General features: G+C 37.6%; 1 protein-coding gene across 2 annotated transcripts in view; it reads left to right on the top strand.

The window, feature by feature from the left end:
* Positions 1-238: 238 nt before the first annotated feature.
* sh3glb1.S (SH3 domain GRB2 like, endophilin B1 S homeolog) overlaps positions 239-22,873 on the top strand; it is a 33,669-nt gene continuing 11,034 nt past the window's right edge. The window contains exons 1-7 of one of the 2 annotated variants that reach the window (XM_041591302.1): positions 239-504; positions 5,693-5,834; positions 9,513-9,641; positions 13,723-13,856; positions 16,902-16,994; positions 19,158-19,196; positions 21,079-21,102. In XM_041591302.1, coding sequence (XP_041447236.1) covers positions 442-504; positions 5,693-5,834; positions 9,513-9,641; positions 13,723-13,856; positions 16,902-16,994; positions 19,158-19,196; positions 21,079-21,102 — 624 coding nt within the window. In that variant the 5' untranslated portion in view covers positions 239-441. 2 annotated transcript variants of the gene reach the window in all.

The raw sequence follows: 22,873 nt of genomic DNA, 5'->3' as shown, positions 1-22,873 counted from the left end.
TTATTTCAAAGGTGAACTAGTTCTGATAGGCTGGTGAATCAACTTTTATTACATTGTATAGATCACTTAATTTCTTATATCCAGCTTTCGTCTAACCTAAGAAAATGAACCTCGCAGGACAACGCCCTTTACTTTTAAGCCCTCAATGCTATAGCAGCACTTCCACAACAAATACAGTAATTGACAAGCACAAACACTTCCTTTCAGCGAATATTCACGTGACATCCTGCTGCCGGAAGTGGGGCAGGGATAAGCGGGAAGACTTCACATCTCTATGGTGACGTTAGGATTCTACTGTTTCCGGTCCCTGACTGAGAACTTGGGTTTTGGAGCCGCCCCTGGAAGTGTGACAGACTGAAGTACCGGGAGGGGGAGTTTTCCTTTTGTCGCTTGTGTGTTTAGGTTCATCAGCCGCTGTGCCCTGCGGAGGGTTTTATCGCTATGGAGTTTAGTGTGATGAAATTAGCAGCGGACGCCGGCACTTTCCTGAGTCGCGCAGTACAGGTGTGGTCTTGTCAGTGTAAAGATGTTCGCTAGGACTGTGAATGGATGGGGGTGGCAGGGGCTGATGGACTATGGGAAGTGTATCATATGTAATGGTCTCTGTGAGTCATTGTGTAGCCGCTGTCTGCAAGTTGCGCTTCTTCTTATTCATTAACGCCAGTTCTTCTATTCGGCTTCCGTCAGGGGCTTTTGGCTTGGACCTCCCTCTACTGGAACGTGAGCACCTTTGCTCAGACTCTCAGGCTCACTTTATGACTTCCACGAGTTACGTCAGATTCAGATAAACAGACATTACTTTCTCTTCTTCCTATTGGCACTTGCCCAGTGAGATTGAAGGCAACTAGTTGCAAGGAGTGTAAGAACTGGATGGACTAAACTCCACTGAGGGCCTGAGCTGTACATAAGGCTTTAGGGGTGTCCCACAGTGTAATGGCCAGTGGTGGACCTAGAAAAGACTGGGCCCCATAGCAATACATTTTATATCAGTCGGTGCTTCCCTGGGCCCCTATACCTTCTGCCCCACCTCTCACACACACACATTGACAGGATCTGCTTCCTGTATTCTTACCCCCCCTCCCCTCCTTCTGTGTTTAGATCCGTCTGTTTTCTCCCTTCCTATGTTGTATCTTCAGCTGTTGGTGGCTACCAGGGTCGTACAAACAACAGCCGTGTCGCTGATCTGCAAAAACAGAAGCTGGGTTGAATGATGACACAAAATCACATGTACGCCATACGAGCAACAGTCAGGGACTTCACTTCTATATACAGTAGTTACTATCTTTTTTTTTTTTCTGATGGTACCTAGTACATAATGTTTTCTAGGGTAGGCTTAGATTGACTAGTTGTTGTGTCATTCACTTGGATCATTGCAATTTGCACCATGCCAAACCAGTGCCCCACTTTAAATATTGATGAGATTGCTGGATATTTTGTTGGAACACTTGCCAAACAGTGGTGCTCGCACTATTTAGGTGGCTTAACTCTTACTCAGGAAAACACAGTAAATTACTTTATTTTTAGTTTTTTTTTGTGCTGGTTTCTGGGCACGCTACTTGTTGTAGTGTATTGTTCTTAAAGGAGAACTTGTGTAAAAAAATAAGTGTACCAGTGCGTTATACTCATTTAGATATAGAAGAATTGTGCTTTAAAAATAGTGTTTTAGGCTGATTTATTGAATATTTCTACAAAAACACAGATAATACCTCCCTTCCACTTCCTGCTCCCTAAATTCCCAGGCTGTGCAGGGGAGCTGGCGGCTCTCAGCTCTCTGCACTGTAGGACAGGAACAAATCAGCAGCTAGCAGGACCTGATAGGGAACTGAAGCCTGTCTGTGCTTGAGTAACTGCAGGGCTGTAATTGGCTGTCCCGCTCCTACTGTGCTTCTGGCAGGGACCGTTGGGACACGCCCACCCCTCATTTGAAACACAGACAGGGACCAGAGAACATCTATAGTGAGCTCCAATAAAGGGGCTATTTTTAAAGATATTAATTTTTAGCACCATGTAAAAGTAACACAATATATGACTTATAATTGCCTACAAAATTATGTTTTTTTTAATTTATCCTATATGTCTGCTTAAAGTTTTTATAGGCAATTAATGATTCCCATTGGTGGAAACATATCTCTATTACATGCTATGGCTTAAGCTGGCCATAGATGCAAAGATCCGATCGTTCGAATCCTCGAACGATCGGACTTCCCCATCTCCCGACCTGCCATTAACCATTGAGATCAAATAAAGTAGAAACGAATAGATCAGCCAATGTTCTGCCCCTGACAGCAATCGTACGAAAGTTATGTCTGACAAAGCTGGTGACAGTCTCCCTCTGAAAATCGTACGATCAGCAATACATGCAGAGATATCGGCAGCCGACAGAAATCTTTTAACCTGTCCGATTGACCAAACGACCGATCTCCGACGGACAAAAAATGTCGGGCAGGGCCGGAACTAGGGGTAGGCAGAAGAGGCAGCTGCCTAGGGCACAATGATTGGGGGGCGCTGGGCAGCTACCTCTTCTGCCTACCCCTAGACCGAACCCACCTGTAAATCTCTTTACAATGAGCGCCGCACGCTCGAGTGGCGTTTCTGCGCATGCGCGCCGGGAACATCTTTACTACGCAAGCGCTCCGGAACGCCTTTACTGCGCATGCGCGCCGGGAATGTCGTTACTGAGCATGCGCGAGTGACGTGGGTAAAGGAAGGGGCGAGCAGGCTGGCTGGGCTGCCTAGGGCGCTCAGCCTGCTTGGCCTGCCTCTGATGTCGGGACTCTCCACACATGGTCCGAAAATAATTTGAATCCTCGATCGGATCTTTGTGTCTATGGCCAGCTTAAGCCCCTGGTGCATAACTATGATCCATGCAATTGTAATTAGTGATATCATCTGTCAGTCAGTATTTCAAGCATCAATTGAACTATAGGAATAATGTTAGTACTCTTAGAAGGTTTATGTGATGATGTGCTTCTAAGTTGAAACAATGACATTCTGATCTATAGATTGTGTGTTTTGAAGACCAAGCAATTGTGCCTTTTGCTTGCGTTTAGGCATGCTTCCTATAAGCATCTTTAAAATGTTACCCTGTGACAGTAGATGCCATATTATCTCGCTGTCCAAGTCATGATTTGCAATGCTTAATATTGCATAACAGGCATAGTATACTCAATTGCATACAGAAACCCATAGATGAATCTTGAATGACGCTTTGGACTGCACGCACTGTAATATATTATGGGCAGACAAAAGCTACTTGTAACTGGTTACACATAGCTTTATTTGTTTTCTTTATGAGCAAAAGAATAGGATATTCTATAACACACTAAAAGGCAAACTACTACTGCTGTAGAATTGCATTGATATCGCTGGGGAAAAAATGTTTCATGGTTTGTGATTAGATGCATTTGTAATAATATTGCTTGTTAATTTAAGGGCCACAGCTTGATGGTAAGAGCTAAGATAGGCCACGTTGAGAGATATCCTCCACTGGTTGCAGCTGGTTACAGCTTTAAAATTGTCCTCCCATTTTTTGTGTATTATATTGTAGGTTTAAGTTTTATATATGTATATAGTTTATAATTGTGGTGCATAAATTTACTTTGCTTTAACCAAAGCTGGCCATACACGTTAAGATAAATGAGTTTATCAAATTAATGAAGTTTTGGTTCTAGTTGCCAATATGGTCCTAACTCTGGAGATTTTCAGATCTACTTGTAAGAGATCAGAGCCAGTTTTCAGACAGATATTTGGGAGGATCCCATATACAGGCCAGTAAGCTGCTGCCATTGTCTGGTGGGGTGGAGTCCTCATTCCTATAACACACTGTGTATATTCTTTGCAGCCCTTTTTCTCACCAATAGCCAATTTAAGTAAATGACACAAGTGTTTTACAGTGAGCTGAAAAAACTGCCATGTACTATGCTTGGAAAGCCTGCTTCCCTAGCCGTAAAGTTGCAGTAAATGTTTATAAATCAGTCCGATCAAGCTTATTTGATCATGCTTTGTCTTGTGGGACAGAGGCTGCAATCCTGGGATTGTATCTAAAATCTTTTTCATAAAACAAGATAGACTTCTGTGCTTTTCAGAAGAAAATCGCAATAGCCAGGTGAATACCAGGAATTTGATTTTTTTCTTGATTTGAAGCAAGAATATTATTTTATTTTTTACGTAATATACACTTTTTGTATTCTGGCTACAGTATCCTTCTTGGCTGCCACAGTTACATTTTGGGTACTAATTAAATTTTTACATTTTTACTACATCAGGTAAAGCCATTTTCCTGAGTTATCTCGCTGACAATTTTTTACAGAGAAAGACTGGTGTGAGTTCTATCATATATAATGCACACATAGTTACATAGTTAATTTGCATTGAAGAAAAAGTCCATCAATTTTCACACCCCTAAATGAATCCTAGTGCGTATGTAGCTCATGCATAAACAGAGCTATCTCTACACTCATATATATAAACATATATATGTTTGTTTGTTTTTTCTCCTGACGAAGATCCCTGTGGGGGATCGAAACGTTGAGGCTTAATAATAAAACATTTTTTGTTTTTTCACTAAAACCCTGTGAGTGCCGCAATCCTTTTTCACTGCTTATTTCCCATGCTGGCACCCAGGTATTAATTTTGTCTACGAAGTGCACCATTCCTTTGGTTATACATATACATATATATATATATATATATATATATATATATATATATATATATATATATATATATATATAATATGTGAGTGATACCTATACTTTACTGTAGATCTTAAGATTATCATAGTTTGGGATAAAATGCTTGTTCATGATGACCACCTGGCAGTGCATTCCACAACTTTACTAACCTCATCATGAAGAACCACCTACATTGCTTCAAATGAAATTATGTTCCTCAGATCTATAAGTGTGGCTTCTGGTTCTTTGATCTTTTCAAAGGGGGACACGCCCCCTCCCCATTTTCTGTCTATAATGTGCTCTAATGTACTGGTAAAGAGCAATCATTTCCTCCAGAAACAACCCCAGCCTTGACAGTCTTCCCTTGTATTATAATTCTTCCATTCATAGGGAGCAATCATTCAAATGTCACATTGTCCATTACTTTATCAACTTCAGTTTGTTTACCGAATACAAGTTCCTTTTGATATGATAGTTGAGACCAACACATGAAGCACTGGTCAGATTGTATGCTTGAAAAAGTAACTTGGAGTTGCTACCTCTGAGTTAGAACAGAGCTATCCTAATTTTTGTTTTGGCCCATTCCATTGGTTGGCTAAATTAGCATTCTGAAGCCTGCAGTCTTTGAATCTATGATCATCTGTTTTCCATGTTGATTATTTTGCACAGAAAGACTCTGTCTCAGGGTAATCTTAACAAGGGTATTTTTTTACCTTTGTGAAATAATTTCAAATGTGATTAATTGCTTCTGCTTGATTGTCAGGATGGAAAACTTTGTGCTATTAAGAAACATACTTGCTTTTTAAATAGCCACTGCTAGTCCCTGTAATTGTAATGTAAGCAATGGTGATACAGTAATACAGATGTTATGTGTACACTTTAAATCCTTAAGACAGATACACTAAAATAATCCAGGTGTATATTTCTTCTGCCTTGTAACCAATGATCATGTATTTTATTGTGTTGCTTGTAAAGTGCGTATGTCGTTAACTTTTTTCATATTGTTTTCTGTTGAATAGTTTACAGAAGAAAAATTTGGCCAGGCAGAGAAGACTGAACTTGATGCTCACCTGGAAAATCTTCTTGCCAAAGCCGAATGCACAAAGGTTTGGACTGAAAAGATCATGAAGCAGACAGAGGTGCTGTTGCAACCAAATCCAAGTAAGATTACCCCCCCCACACACATCTTAGTGATCCCCTAAGGAGAATGAAAGAGAGAGAAAGGTGCTGTTAAAAACAGTCATGCAAGACTTCAGCCAACAAATTGTGTACCTGCAATAGGGCTGCTGGGAGAATGGTTTATATTTGGAATGCTTGGTAAGTGCATATGGGCTATTTAAAATGTATCCTAACACATGGTCAAATGTTTGCTTGTCCTTGTAAATTAGAGCAGTTGTGTGCTGTATTTAGCAGGCTATAATCGACAGTTATTTCCTAAAACGGTTGACCAAAAAAATGTCAGCAGGTAGTTCCTAAAACAAGGGTTAGAGCTGACCTAAAGAAATAAATAAATGTTTTTTCCCTTCTGTATCAAACATAAAAATCCCCTTACTGGAAACAGCCAATGGCTGTAGCATTGTGGGAAATAGATAAGTATAACCAAGACATTGGGGAAGTGGCTGAACAAAAAGTGTCGGGTCTTGCCAGATACCACACATGCAATAACAGGAACAGGCTCTTCAAGGACAACTAAAGATGAACTAAAGTATGGCAGAAATTTTGAACATTATGTTTTGGGCTTAAATACCTGCCCAAGGCAACCACAGCCAGTTAAGGTCTTTGCCTCCTAAGATGCCCCAGTAGCTCCCATTCTTCTTTTCTGCAGAATTACTGCACATACCCTGTGCTACTACAGTTACTGATCTTAGGGACCAACACGCAATATATTGAATATATATCATATAAATATCACAACATAAAGCTGATTAGTAATTAATTCAGATTATTGGTACATGGCAGCTCATACACCAGCACAATTAGCATCAGAATTGTATCAGCCCTGTAGCATCAGCTTATACGACGGGCAAAAGTCATTTTCTGCCTGATGATTTACGACGACCCCTAAGCTTAGCTTCTCAAAAATGGCTCAAAGCACACTGAGCATGTGCGTGTCACAGACACTCTTAACTAAATCCAAGATGGGAAACTCCTGGGACAACTTTAAAGGCCTGGATCATTACTAATATTGAGATGCTGAATCTTCAGGTTGGCTCAATAAGTTCAACATATAAAATGTGACATTTCTAGCCATATTCATTTTTGGGGTATTTTTTTTTTAAGTGTAATAAGAAAAAGTGTGGGAGTAAAAGATATAGCACTGCCCATTCATTGACTGTAGTTACCTAGCATGTGTGTTTTAACTTGGTTTGTATGTGAACTATGTTCTCCATTCTAAGCGCAATTCCGTAAGTACGTTACAAATTATTGACTTGAATTGTTTATTTCGCCCATATCTGGTTATATTACCTATAATTGTGTTGAGCAGTCTAAAGGTGGCCATACACGGATAGATCCGCTCGTTTGGCGATGTCGCCAAACGAGCGGATCTCCCTCCGATATGCCCACCTTGAGGTGGGCAATATCGGGCTGATCCGATCGTGGGCCCTAGGGCCCAACGATCGGATCCTAGCGTTCGCCAAACGGGCGGTCGGATCGCGGGACCGCATCAACGAACAGATGCGGCCGCGATCCGACGGGATTTTTAACCCCATCCGATCGAGATCTGGCCGACTTTCGGCCAGATCTCGATCGGGGAAGCCCGTCGGGGGCCCCCATACACGGGCCAATAAGCTGCCGACTTGGTCTGTCGGCAGCTTTTATCGGCCCGTGTATGGCCACCTTTAAAGTGGCCATACAACTTAAGAGCTTCATTCCAATATGGCCACCTGATTGTGGTCAATATCGGGCTGGTCACCTGTATAGGCCATTGCGAGAAGACAACATCAATTGGCCAATCTGGTCCTTGTATAGGCTGTTGGATTGGGACCATACATGGGACCAACTTGGTCTGAAGGGGCCAAATTGGCAGCTAAAATCTGCCTGGGTATGGTCAGCTTTATTTTATAGCTGTTTGTATTTAGGGGGAATTCAATAGAGGAAAATGTATTGTTCTGCTTTCTTCTACATCAGCAGCCTGATTTCTTAGAATAGGCTGGTTGGTTGTTTGCTTGTCATCATTTTAATATGACATTGGGCGGTGAATTCATTTTTTGCACAAAACTTCCATTTTTCAGTAGAACTCCTCTGGCTTCTTATAAACAGTTGCTTGTCAAACTAGGTCTTATATTTATCTGATAACAGTCACCATCCTGTGACTTAATCCCTTTTCCTTCCTCTCCTTGTCCAGCCAGACTCCATTGGGGTTTCAGTGTTTTATATAGGAAAGTTTTTTTGTTTTTTTGTTTTTTTTTAAACATCTAGCATACTGCAACCTCTTCTTGCTTAATTAGGGAAATTCACTGCAGCCTCTTTTTTGATAAATTAGGGAAAATAACTTTAACAACTTTTCAACAAAGCTTTGTCAGGATATGATTCTAAAAAACAATGATTTTTTTATTACTTCTAGCAAAGACAACACAGAGGTGACAATTTGTTAGGTACCCTAGTGACGAAAGGAGAACTAAGCCCTAAAAATGAATATGGCTAAAATGCCATATTTTATATACTGAATTTATTGCACCGGCCTAAAGTTTCAGCTTCTCAATAGCAGCAATTTTCCAGGACTTCAAATTTGTCACAGGGGGTCACCATGTTGGAAAGTGTCTGCGACACTCACATGCTCAGTGGGCTCTGAGTAGCTGTTGAGAAGCTAAATTTAGGGGTTATCGCAAATTATCAAGCAGAAAATTAGGTTGGCCTGTAATATAAGCTGATGCTACAAGGCTGATTATTAAATTCTGATGCTAGGTTTCTGTGCTGCCATGTAGTAATTATCTGTATTAATTACTAATCAGCCTTATATTGTGACATTTATATTCTATGTGTATAGTATACTGTGAGTGGGTCCCTAAGCTCAGTAAGTGTAAGCAGCACAGAGCATGTGCATTGAATCAGCAGAAAAGATGGGAAGCTACTGGGGCATCTTTGGGGCACAGATCTTCCCTGCTGAAGGGCTGTGGTTGCCTTGGGCTGGTACAGAAGCCCAAAACATAATGTACAACATTTCTAGCCTACTTCTTTAGTTATGCTTTAGTTCTCCTTTGAAATAGCTTAACTTTTAAAGCAGGCTGATGCATTTGTTCTTTAGAAAATGGTCTGACATGGGCTACATTCCTGCTGAACATGGCTTGGCCATGTTTTCTTTGCTCCCAGGTAACCTTTGCACAATTAAACCAAGGCATATGCACAGTACAGAATCTCAGTCGCACATGCTAGTCTAGCAAGACATACTTGGGAGGGGTGGAATAACATGGTGACATGGAGCTCAGCAGGAAAGTAATTCTCAAAAGACGCTCTATGAATCTCCACACTAGAAGCATGGCATGGAAGTATATGGTAAAAACGAAAGAAAAAATTGTGTCCGCTAATAATGGGCTGTTAATACTGCTGTAATGCACCCTCTTATGCCCATTCAATGACAAATCACTTTAGCTAACTCGGGATAACTTAGCCTTTAGCTTTACTGAGTTTTCAACGTTAACAGAAATAGGATAATGAAGCTCTTTAAGATTAGATCTTGCAAGAAAAAGTATTTTAAAGTTAATTGCATTAGTGTTAATAAGCGGCCAGCTGTATTGCTTTCAACCCTTCTGTTACAAGAGTGGATTTGTTTCTAAGAATTAAATAATTTAAATTTGCCTTGTGACTGCTGATTTCTTTCCTGATTGCCTCTTTCTAAAGATGCCCGGATAGAAGAATTTGTGTACGAAAAACTTGACCGGAAAGCACCAAGCCGTTTGAATTCTGAAGAGCAATTGGCTCAGTATATGTCTGATGCTGGTAATGAGTTTGGCCCTGGAACAGCATATGGTAAGTACAGATGTAGTACTGTGAGAAGTTATGTAATTTTATCAGCAATATTTATTTGGAAAATAAAACCTGTATATTACTGCCTTGTTTGACCAGACAGAACCTGCAGGCAGTGTGTTCCAAGCATGATGAATAGTGCTATCCCATTCATAAAAGCTTGGCAGCAGCATGGGTTCTCAGTGCTATAGTATTTACATCCATAATACTTTATAGAAATTAATTAGGGAAATGGACCTGGTTGCAGACATAAAGCTGTCAAATGCACAGAATTGATCAAATATTTCAATCTTGCAAAAAAAAAAAGTGATGTTCTGGTGCCTGAAGGGGCCTGTTCTAAATCACGTAAATAAAGTATTTTATTCTAAATCACATAAATAAAGTATTTTTTTGTATGTCTGTGATGTGACAGCAATTCTATCTATAGTTTGCATTTCTGGTAAGCTTTTTTAAAGGACCAGTAATGTCAAAATTTTTAAAAAATATTTGTTTGTATATAACTGGAAAAAGACCACCAAGACATATTTAACTTTAAAATCGCAACATCTTTATTAAAAAATAACTTACCGAAACTCCACTTGCACTCTTCTTCAGAAAAGGCGACAGGGAGACAATCCATCGTGCGATTTCTTCTCCCTACCTTCTATAGGAGATAGCCAGGGAGGAGAAATCGAGTGCTGCACGATGGATCGTCGTCCTGTCGCCTTTTCTGAAGAGGAGCACAAGCGGAGTTTCGCTTGGTTATTTTTTAATAAAGACTTTGAGATTTTAAAGTTAAATATGTCTTGGTTTTTTTTCATTATAAACAAACACATTTTTTTTTTTTTTTTTTTTTAAACTTGACGTTACTGGTCCTTTAAGCTCCCACTAATGTCAACAATGGAGGCACAGGGCTTGCTTTCCCTGCCCATCAACAGCAAAAGAGATGAGCATCTATGTAGAGCTGAACCAGATTAGGCTGTATTTGGCATCTATTCATACACTTTGTTCTAACTGGAAGCTTCAGAAGTTTGGAAAGAAAAACTAAAAGGACTCTTGGAGGCAGTTTTGGGCAGTTTTCTCAATTTTTTTTTATCATGGAAAAGCATGGAGGATTTAGTGGAAACCTTGATAACATATTCCCAAAATTGCAAAAAGGGCAACTTCACTCCAAATAATGGGGGGAAAAAGGAAAATTTGCATAATTAAAAGAATATTTAAATGTAATTGCTGAGTACAGGTATGGGATCCCTTATCAGGAAACTCATTATTCAGAAAGCTCCAAATTACGGAACGGTTATGGATAACCGGTCCTATACCTGTTTTAACTGCCTAGAGAATAGAAATAGACAGAAAGATCATGATTTTACTAAGAATAATACAATATTTGTTACCTGCAAATATTTTATTTTGTAGGTTTGCTGTAAGTTATTCTAAATTTATCAATATAAATTTGCCATGTTTTATTCCATATCCTTTTTTGCGAGGGAGATGAAAAGGAAAATCACGTGGTGTAGGCTACACCTTGTTCCTGATGCTCTTATGTTTCTGCTTTTAATATACTGTATGTTTTCTTACTAGTTGATATGCTCTCTTATTATTGTAGCTACTAAGAGCTCACCTTATTTTAAAAGTCTCTTGTGTTTAGTTGAACTTAATAGAGGTGCCCTTTTCATGAAATAAAAATGGAAACAACGTGTCAGAGCTTCTCTCAGCAAATGTGCTCTAGGAATAGAGGTTTGATGTGGGGTAGGAAGTGCAACTACAGACGCCACTTTCACTGTTCAGTGGTTTGGTGTTAGCCAGCATTAAATATCAGGCATGGCAGTATCTTTTTTTTTCTTAGCTTAGGATTTCAGTTATGTTTCCATAGAAGAAGCAATATCTGGGATCTACTGTGTGCGAGGAGTAGTGCCAGGGTTAAACAGGATTATCAAAGATGGCCTCCCAGGACTGATGACTTGATTTCTAACAAAGCTTTTTCTGTATGTTTATTATGTATATGTCCTACTCCTATTAAATATGTTGATTGACAGCTTTCCCTCTTTGCCTGTGAATTTGTGTAAGTGTTCATATTCAGTGTTTACCAGTCACTGGTAGAATTTCAATTAAGTTGATAGTATTATATTATCACTTAAAATTATTATAATACTTACAGCACTGTTGCAGAAAGCACAAACAGTACTACAATAAACACTAAGCAATTATAAATAATCCAACAATCAAAATTCCAGACATGAAGTCGAAGGTCCTGCCTGTAAGATGTTTTTGGACCTCAAAAATAGGTATAGAACGTGCTATTTTTTATGCTTGAGAAGAGTAAAAAAAGATACTGGAAGATTGATTCCCACCTTGTGAAGGCTCAAAAAAGATAAAGACCTTTATATTGGAAGTGTTTGCTGTCAACTCAACTGAAATTATACACCATGGAATAAGTTGGAGTGCTAGAAATAATTTTTATTAATAACAGCCAGTTAATATAGTAGTCCTTCCCTGAGGGGCCCACTTTTTATAAACTAAAAAAGATGTAAAAATCTGTAGCTGACTCAGCCAATGAAAGGTACCACTTAAAGGCAATAAATCCTTTCTCTATTGTGGCTTATGAATAACACCTGATTATAGCATTAACCTGTGTTCACTGTTCTATTTATGGGAAAATGCATTTCGTTTCAAATTCTTCATATAAACATATCAAAATGAAAATTGTGTTTGGGCCTCTGTTATATTGCGAAGTAAAGCAGAGTTGGGAACAATGGGATCCATTCCCTGGAAACCCGTTATCCAGAAATCTTAGAATTACGGAAAGGCCATCTCCCATAGACTCCATTTTAGCCAAATAATCCAATTTTTTTTAAATTATTTCTTTTTTTTCTGGAATAATAAAACAGTAGAATAATAAAACAGTACCTTGTACTTGATCCCAATTAAGATATAATTAATGCTTATTGGAAACAAAACCAGCCTATTGGGTTTATTTAATGTTTATGTGATTTTCTAGTAGACTTAAGATATGAAGATCCAAATTATGGAAAGATCCGTTATCCAGAAAGCCCCAGGTCCCATGCATTCTGGATAACAGGTCCCATACCTGTAGTAGAAGCTGCGCTGCCTATGCCTCTTTATGAGTATTTTCCGATTATCGAATGTGCAACTTTTTTTTTCCTTCATTAAAGGGAACTCCATAAAAACATAACAATAAAAAATATGCAGACTTTTCATGATTTTTAATGGTTTGGAACTGTTACCCTAAGCTCTCCTGCTGATCTGTCCGACAACCGAAGATGGCTGACTACATTGTATCAGCAGCCAGCTGTTTTCAATGTTCTGTTCTGTTTCAATAAGGAACAGAACATCACAGTGCAATGCATTGTGGGTTATGTAGTTCCTGCATGCTGTCTGTAAGCTGTGGAGTAGTTGTTACAATTTGTAACATCAGTGTTTAGTCCCTCCTTCCCTGACAGAATTTCAAATGATGCAGAAAGAAAATAACTGTTAAACAGCTGGATTTCAGCATAGAAAATGGCATTTATTCATACTTTTTGAAGAAAACGATAACGGTGATAGGTATATTGGGGTCTTCTGTGGGCCTCTATCAAATTTTGGTTTGGAAGCTGGAGTTCCCCTTTAAATTTGTTATCCTTCTGTTTTTTATATATGTATGTTTTGTATGCAAATTGCCCAAACCAGGCAAAAGTCAAGATTTCTGTGATACAATTTTTGTGAAAAATTTGTCTGTATGCAGCTGGAACACAATATTAGTATCCTCAATAAAATTGTACACTGGCACAAGTATTATTTTGGCATGAAGATGGTTAAAATCTGTTCTATGATTATAGAGGTTAACATTAGGCAATGTGAGCAACCAAGAAGGAAGTTACTGATTGGAAATCTCTGAACAATACAACTTGAAATCAGAGGTTTTTTGTTTTTCTTCATCGCTTGTCAATTCGAGTGTTTGTATCTCTTTAAAATTTAAATGTTGTAAAGAGACTGCTGACGCAATATAACTCTAGTTAATATGTTTATAGATGTGTACCCTGAAGGAAGAGACTGTTTGTAAGCTTTTTATAATGGTGTTCAAAAAATTAATTTGCTATTTTTGCAGGAAATGCTCTCATTAAATGTGGAGAAACTCAAAAAAGAATAGGAGTGGCTCACAGAGAACTTATTCAGACCGCAGCTATAAACTTCCTCACTCCATTGAGAAATTTTATTGAAGGAGATTATAAAACAATGACTGTAAGTAATACACATTCTTATACTGTTATTGGTCAGTCTGTAGCCTTTGAGCAATATAAGAAATATTCTTTTGGCATTAGCCCAACTACTCACTGAGGCAAAGGAGGCCTGAAAGTATAAAAACCAGAAGCAAAAGACTATTTAATAGCTTCTTTCCAAGAGCTGTCAGACTAACTGCAAATGAGTCCTACGGATAAGAAAGAAGAAACCTTCAGGAATCATCTATCCCAACCAATCATCTAGTCTCTAACAAACTAAATGGTCAAGCAGATGCCAAACAGATAATGCATGAACTACTGCAAGTCGCAATTCCTATTCGAATTACACTGCACTTTGTTACTCTATTAATCTTATACTGTATCTATGTATCCCACATATATTGTAATAATCAGTAGGTGTCTCACTGTACTGTACCATGCTGCAAAAGAAATTCCTATGTACTCCTGATGCAAATGGCAATAAATAACTACTTGACTTGACTAATATAAGGGAGACCTCTGTAAAAGACATAAAACCACCACTGAAGCTGTGGTTGTTGCAACATTATAGACATATACCTACATTAAAGCTACAATTATAAACTACAAAGGGTTTATAGGGGTACTCCAAAGCTAACCTTCTAAAACACCCTAAAATAGCAAATATTGAGAGTAGAAAATGCTTATTGTACAGTATTGTGTTACTATAAGATAAATATCTCGGCCTTCCCAAGAGTTAATGCTTGGAGTGAAGGCTGAAAATCAACCCACTGAATCTCTAGATAACCACTATCATGAGCCATTTACCCTTAACCCAGGGGTCCTCAAACTTTTTTAACCGTGAGCCACATTCAAATAGTTTGGGAGTAGCACAGGCATGAAAAATGTCCCGGGGTGCCCAATAAGGGCTATTATAGGCGATTTGGTAGAACCTCTGAACTGGCATCCTACAGGAGGCTCTGCATGACAGTACACCTAGTTTTTATGCAAACAAAAAGTTGCCTCCAAGCCAAGAATTCAAAAATAAGCACCTTTGAGGCTACTAAGCGCAACATCTAAGGGGTTGGAGAGCAACACGTTACTTGTGAGCCACTGGTTGGGGATAACTGGTCTAAGCGACTTGTTTCCCAGTAAAAAAATGGAATTGATCAAATGGCCATCTACTACGCTGTTATGATGGTCTTTTTATGTGGCATTATATGTAGAATCTACTGTGCTGTTACTATGGTCTTTTTTTATGTAGCTACTGTTTAACTTAAAGGGGTTGTTCACCTTTAAACTAACTTTTAGCATGATGTAGAGAGTGATGACTGAGAAAATTCGTTATTGGTTTTCACTTTTTATTATTTATGGTTTTTGCGCTACATAGCTTTTTATTCAGCAGCTCTCCAGTTTGCAAATTCAGCAATCTAAGGTCTAAATTACTTTAGTGACCATTCATTGATTTGAATAAGAGACTGAAATATGTACAGTGCACATAAGAGGGCCCGAATAGAAAGATGAGTAATAAAAAGTAGCAATAACAATATATTTGTTGCTTTACACACAATCTGTTTTTGGATAGGGTCATTCACACCCATTTGAATGCTGTAAAAAGCCATAAGAAAAAAATCAAATAATTTAAAAATTAAAAGGCCAATTGAAAAGGTGCTTAGAATTAGAAATTCTATAACATACTAAAAGTTAATTTAAAAGGGAAAAATATAAATGAAAAATGCACCTTGCCACAGTAACAGTTGTCCAGAGACTGTTCTACTTGCTTTGTTTGGTGCAAGCTATTGATGGCATGAAGTATGCAAATATACATATTTTGTAGGAGCAGCCTAGAAATTATGTGTTGTGATATTGTCCCGTCAAAGGGGTGGTTCACCTTCAAACAACTAGTTGTTTTCAGATAGATCACCAGAAATAATTACTTTTTCCAATGACTTTCTATTTTCTATGTGTGACCGGTTTTCTAATATTGAAGTGTCAAGTGTAATTTTTCACCTTCTGAAGCAGCCCTGGGAGGGGGTCGCCGACCCTGTAAACTGTTCTAAATGGATACATTTAGTTGATACATTTCTTATTTTTTGTCCCTGCTGAGCAGAATCTCTGGGTTTCATTACAGGCAGCTGTTAGAATTGATAAATAATTGCTATTACTCCAGAGATGCTGCTGAGAAATGTATCAACTAAATGCTGTAAACTTTTAACTGTTTAGAGTCTGCGCCTGAATTACTGAGCTGCCAGACTCAAACATCAGAGACAGGGATATTCAACTTTAAACTAAGATTTTGGAAAAACAGTAAAAAATAAATAAAGGAAAGTAATTGGAAAAAGTCTTTATTTCTGGGGAACAATCTAAAAACAACTGAATTCAAAAGGTGTTTGGAAGGTGAACAACCCCTTTAAAGGGGTTTACCGGATTAATATTTTATAATATAAACTCCAGTGAAGCATCGATTTTAAGTACCCTGGTTTTAATTATTGCAGCATTTTACGTGTTTTCTTTTATATGCATTTCAGTGGGTGCATTTCCCTGGTATTAATTAATGTTTTCCCGGATTTTACAACTAAATTTTTTTCCTGCTTTTTTTCCTCTATGAATGTTATTATTTGTGCAATAAAGAGGTTTAAAATACTAACCAGATGTATATTTTGCCATGGTTTTGCCTGTAAATGGTCAATTCCAATTAGTCTACCCCTTATACAGTCCTGCACCAATCACTAATTGCTTTAGGTTGTGTATGTGACCCATGTTATTAACACACTAAATATTGTATCTCAAAGTAAAATGGACTCCTGTACTTATATCCTTTCAGTTCTTGAAGAAAAGGTTACTTTAACACATTTCCCTGATTTTACTTAATTTTTTCATGGTCCCTATAACATGTAAAATGGGGTTCTACTGTATTAAGTAGGAAGATATCTTATGGTCCCATTTGTTGCTAAGATGAAGCACCTGGTGTAGAAAACGCTAAAATTTGGTTATCCTTATAGACCAAACTAATAATAATTTTGTTTGTTAGATCTTTGTGCTGAAATGAAAATATATTTGTACTTTATTCTTACTTTTTCCTCTTTAGAAAGAAAAGAAACTCTTGCAGAATAAAAGGTTGGATTTGGATGCAGCAAAGACTCGACTGAAAAAAGCCAGAGTAACAGAAGCCAGAGCCGCAGTAAGTAGATTCTTGACAAATGAGTGGAAAAATACCACGTTGCTCTTTCCTTGTACACCGAAAAGATGAAAAAATATGTACTTTTGTGGTAAACAACTGGAATATCCTGGATTATAGCCCCAACTCTTCAGTGAGTTTTGAACAAGAATAATGGGAAGGGTAAACATTTAGGTCAACAATGCCTAAATATATTTATATTGTATTTTAACTATTTGTTATCCATATCGCCTTTTATATTCTATAAGCACTCTAATCCTTTGTTTGCCTTTTATATTTGTCTAGTGGTAAAAAAAAAAGTAATGTTGTTGCGTTGCTTTCCATAACTCTACATATAGATTAAGGGGGTTATTTATCAAAGTCCGAATTTATCTCAATATTTTCTGAAAAAAATTTAGACCAAATCCGCAGGGTTTTTTTGGGCTTATTTATTAATACACTTTCCCGAAAATTTTGTTTGCGGGGAAAAAATCGTGAAAAATCAGATTTTCACAATTTTTTTCGTATTTTTTACCCGAAAACTTCGGGGTATTGCCAAAGACCCAGCGCACATCAAAAAATCATTGGGACTTCTCCCATTGACTTATATGCAACCTCGACAGGTCTGAGATGCCTGATTTTCAGATTCGGACTTTTCCCATCCTCTGGGTTTAATAAATTCCAAGGAAATACAGAAAATTGTGTGACTGTTAGGGGGTTATTTACTAAACTCCAAATGCAAAAATCACCAAAAATTCGTTATTTTTTTTTTATAAAATCAGACTTTTAGATTTTTATCGTGATTTTTGCATTCGGAGTTTAGTAAATAACGCCCTAACCATCTCACAATTTTCCTTATTTCCTCCAAAAGGAATATAACACAAAAGGACTTACTTTGTTATTACAGAAGCAGTTATCTCTATTGGGGACTCTGATAGCGATGCTTAGTTGAATGAAACATTTTTTTTTTAAAACAAAGGGGAAGGCATTTATTGATAGGGTACTTTTTCCATTGATTATTATTCTTTCTTTTTAAAGTTGCTTTAAATCATTATTATTTTATGAACCCAAACTATACAGATTCATATTTTTAATCAATGCTGCATTTTGCCACAAGGTGGAGCATACAAAGAAAAGAACCACAAACTCTGCTACAAATCTGTTTTCATCTCTCCACTTTCAAGATAAAACTATAATACAACACACAAAACAGGTTGCCACTTCTACTTCTTATGGTCTGGATCTAATAGAGATTATTGCAGTACAGCTCAGTACGCTGTATTTACTTCTAGACTACTGCTTAGCCACAACCCTAAACCCCAGAAGCAAAGGTCTCTTTATTTTTAGATTGGGTGACAAGGTACCAAAAGGGTGATTAGATGGATGCCTGTATCATGTTTAGGTGGGGTGGACATCTGGTCATGAACCAATGGTTCCTACAGGTCATCTCTTAGGGTCGGGGCACACGCTCCAATTCGGGGAGATTAGTCGCCAGGCAGCAAATCTCCTCTTCTTCAGGGCGACTAATCTCCCCGAACTGCCTTGCGCCAGCTAAAATGTAAATTGCCGGCGGGGTGGCACTTGGAGCAATTTGTTTTCTGAAGTCGCCCGAAGTTTCAACGAGATTAGCCGGGCGACTAATCTCCCCGAATCTGAGCGTGTGCCCTGATCCTAAGGGCTACAAGATTGATATATTTTTCCCCATTTTCCTTTGTGTCCTTGCTTCATCAAACATCGTCTAAACCTTTCCTCCCTTCAAAAAAACATAGAGTTGTTTGTCTGTTTACTGTCCCCCAAAAGTGACAGCTCCTTCTGACTTGTAGGCTTGAGTCTTGATCCACTTAGTCCTGATATCAATGGCAGAACACATTTGTCTCTAGTAGATAGACACACAGTATGAGATATCTTCTTCTAAAACACGGTTAGAATAGGTAGCCAAAATAGATAACGGTGCACACTGAGACTTTCCTTCGAATTTATCCTTCCAAGTTATCTGTATGAAGTATTTATAAAGGTGAGATAGGACATAACTTTCAGCATTTTGTTAAAATGTATGGGGCTTTCAAATAGTTTTACTTGATGTAGTCTAACAGTATCATCTACCTTCAAATCAGTCTATATGTTTAAGGCTAAATGCTCTGCATATTCACAGATCATTTTTCTCTTTGTTGTATGTATGTGATTAAGCAACTAAATGCAACCGAGCCTGAAGGAGACAACTTTATGGTAAATTGGTCTTACATGATCAGCGCATTGCACATAAAATGGTTGAAGGTCTGTTGGCCTATATTGTAACTGCATTTTACAGTTTGTGTTTTCTCTTGCTTTGTGGGCCTATAAGCATCAGAAGTGTAACTGAGCAATTACATGATGTAGATAAGATAGCCGCAATTTTGTTTTTCTGTCAAAGTATTAAAGGGGCTGTTTACTTTAAGTTGGCTTTAAATATTTTATAGAATGGCTAATTCTAAGCAAATTTTAATTTTAATTTTTTTTTTATAGTTTTTGAATTATTTGCCTTCTTCTGACTATCCAGCGTTCAGATATTAGCATTGACCCCCATCTAAAAAAAACAAATGCTCTATAAGGCTATGGGCTAGTCCACACGAGGAGAGTTGGGGAGATTTTGTCGCCTGGCGACTAATCGCCTCGTCTTTTGCGCGACTATCTACCCGAATCTCCTCGTGTGGCCTTACCCTAAATGTTTATTGTTATTGCTACTTTTTATTATTGTTAGGGCCTTTCCTATTCATATTTCAGTCTCCTATTCAAATCATTGCATGGTTGCTGGAGTAATTTGGACCCTAGCAACCAGATTGCTGAAATTGCAAACTGGAGAGCTGCTGAATAAAAAGCTAAATAACTCAAAAAACACAAATAATAGAAAATGAAAACCAGTTGCAAATTGTCTCAGAATATCACTCTCTACGTCATGCCAAAAGTTAAAAAGGAAAACAAGCCACTTCAGTGATGGCATATATATTATGTAATATGAATTTATAAAGGAAAACGACAGCTGGAATATATTCCTTGCAATGGAGAGCTTTTTCATCATACACAGCAAGAGAACTCACTGACTAGGTGTCAAGATAAAATATTATGTGCTTAGTTACCATTGTATTTGTCATTGTTTGGTAGAAGTGTATTTGTTGGTTCAGTGCTGAACATTACCCAAACTCTCCCCATTTTTCATTTATTTCAGGTTAGTGAAGTAAAATTAAGGGGCAGATTTGCTTACGTTTGGAAAGAATGCTTGACCGATTCTTCGTTTTTTTTTTCCCCCTGAAATTTAGTATTACTGACGACGATTTTATCTACTTTAACATGAAAAATATTCTCGCCCAAGTGAAACTTTCCCATAGATATCGACTATAAGAAAAAGAAAATTCTCATTGGGGCAGGATATATTTTTGCACATTTAATACATGGGAAATAAATGTAATAATGGTAAATTAAAAAAAAAAAAAAGTTTTATTACAAATTTTGGCAAATCTGTTTCTTAGAGAACCATTACAGGTTCACACATTCACATGTGAAACTGCATAAGCAATTCAAAATATGCTTCATGATAAACATAACATATACGGTTGGTGTGTAATTGTCATAAAGAATTTATCAGTAAATTAGATCTGCATGGGTGTTCCGTTTACTCCCCTCCAGAAAATGGCAACACAGTTTGCATTGATAGTGTGAACAGTAGTATAGGTATGGGATCCGTTATCCGGAAACAGGTTATCCAGAAAGCTCCGAATTACGGAAAGGCTGTCTCCCATAGACTCGATTTTATCCAAATAATCCAAATTTTAAAAAGTGATTTCCATTTTCTCTGTAATAATAAAACGGTACCTTGTACTTGATCCAAACTAAGAAATAATTAATACTTTTTAAAAGCGAAATCGGCTTATTGGATTATAATGTTTACATGATTTTTTAGTAGACTTAAAGTACAAAGATCCAAATTATGGAATGATCCGTTATCCGGAAAACCCCAGGTCCCGAGCATTCTGGATAATAGGTTCCATACCTTTGCATTACTTATCTTCTGAAACTGGTTAGAACAACTAATCATCTTTATTCAATGTATGTATTTTCTTTTGATGCAAATCAGATGTGGACTGAGGAAGTTACAAAAGTGAGTAGTATTAATCTGAAGTGAAAAATATGTTAGTAGACATTTTATCCAAATGTAAAGCAAAATATTTAATATCAAGTGGTTTACTTTGATCAACTGGACACCACAGTGCCCCTCAAAAAGATGTTATAAAATATATAGTGACATTTCTGGGGCTGCTGCCTACTTGTTTTTACTGGAGCCATGCAGTCATTGCCTTTAGTCATACTGATGCTACAGTACATATTGCATTCGCCTGATGCCCTAATTTCTTATGAAAAGTAGGTGTTTGCATATTGTGATACTTGGTCTCGTGTGTCTCATATGGGAGTAACTGTCAGAACAACCAGAAATCAGTGTTTATGGTTAATTACTGTGAGTAAATATTCTATTTAACTTGCACTTAATTTACCTACACTATTTCTCAGGAGTCTACTACAGATGCGATGCATGATTTGGAACAGAATGACAGCTTTCACTAAACACTGAATACAGAAAAAAATGCAAATAATGAAGTATCCTAGAACAGAATAACTTTTAGTTGTGATTTATTATTATTTAAGTAAAATGAATGTAACCCATACTTGAAAAGAGGATACATATTTTATATCCCCTCCTTCAGTATTTGATGCTTTCTCATTTGCTTTGTCAGCCACTCTCTTCCTATGCTCTTACATAATTAATAACTGTTGTTAGAGGAAGCACATTGCCTGTGAAAACACCCTGCACATTTATTTATTAGTATAGAATATGATGCATAAGCCTCTTGACTAATGTACCAGGCACATGTCAACTTTTTTTTTCTTCATTCCGTAGCTTTCCAAAGCCTAAAAAGTGATTGCCAGTCATTTTCATAATTTTTTTCATGCTTTATTATAAGCCAAAGATAAAAAGCTAATGGGCCGATTCATAAAAGTTTGTTATTCCTTAACGCAAAGCTTTGCGCATTAAAAAACAATGTTTATTTAAGAAACGATCCATCAAAGTATTTTCTCATGCGCTAATAGTCACATCACAAGTGTTAAATCTAAATGACTGCAAAACGGTATTCTATTCGCATTGCCATACTTATAGAGTAGAACATCTTTTAAGAGATAAAAACATAAATAGTTCGATAATTACTTTGAAATTTAACACCTCCCAGAAGTAGGCTTTACTAAACAACATCAGATGGATTAATAGAGGAGGATGTAGTGAGGAGCTGTAGGGCAGCAATTCTAGGCCTTTATGAGGAGCTGGAGCCTTATCTATAGCCACTAACACATTTTCATGGTGCCTTGGGCAGGTCCAGAATGCACTACGTTCTGTGTCGTGGAATTTGTATCAATTTTCCCAGGAAAAGGAATGACTGGAATACTGTAAAAGAAATTTCTATTGTCAGTGGAATCACAAATGTTATCTATAGATTGCACTAATAACATGCAACAATATCAAATGGCTTAAAATAACTGAAAATTAACAAAAAAAAATCGCTTCTTAAGTCATACAAGTGAACTTTTAATGAATTGATCATTAATTCTAAAAAAATATGATACGTGATGCCATTTTCAAGACATGCTATAAATAACACTCACTTTTTCGACCTTTTGTGAATCGGCTCCTAGAATTGATGTGTCCCGGCACCTGGAATAAAGGGCTGATCTTCCCATTGTTGTCATTGGGTAGCAGTGATCCTCCATCATTTTCATTACTACAGCCTGTATCAGGAACCAGAAGGCATTGCTTCCCATAGCCTTAATTAATCCAAACGAGACACTCGCCGACAGAGAGACGCTGACCGACAGAGAGGCGC

The sequence above is a fragment of the Xenopus laevis genome, chromosome 4S (assembly GCF_017654675.1).
Source record: "Xenopus laevis strain J_2021 chromosome 4S, Xenopus_laevis_v10.1, whole genome shotgun sequence".
NCBI classification, from domain to species: Eukaryota; Metazoa; Chordata; class Amphibia; order Anura; family Pipidae; genus Xenopus; species Xenopus laevis.
The sequence above is the reverse complement of the archived record's forward strand: the minus strand, read 5'-3'. Positions and strand labels throughout refer to the sequence as shown.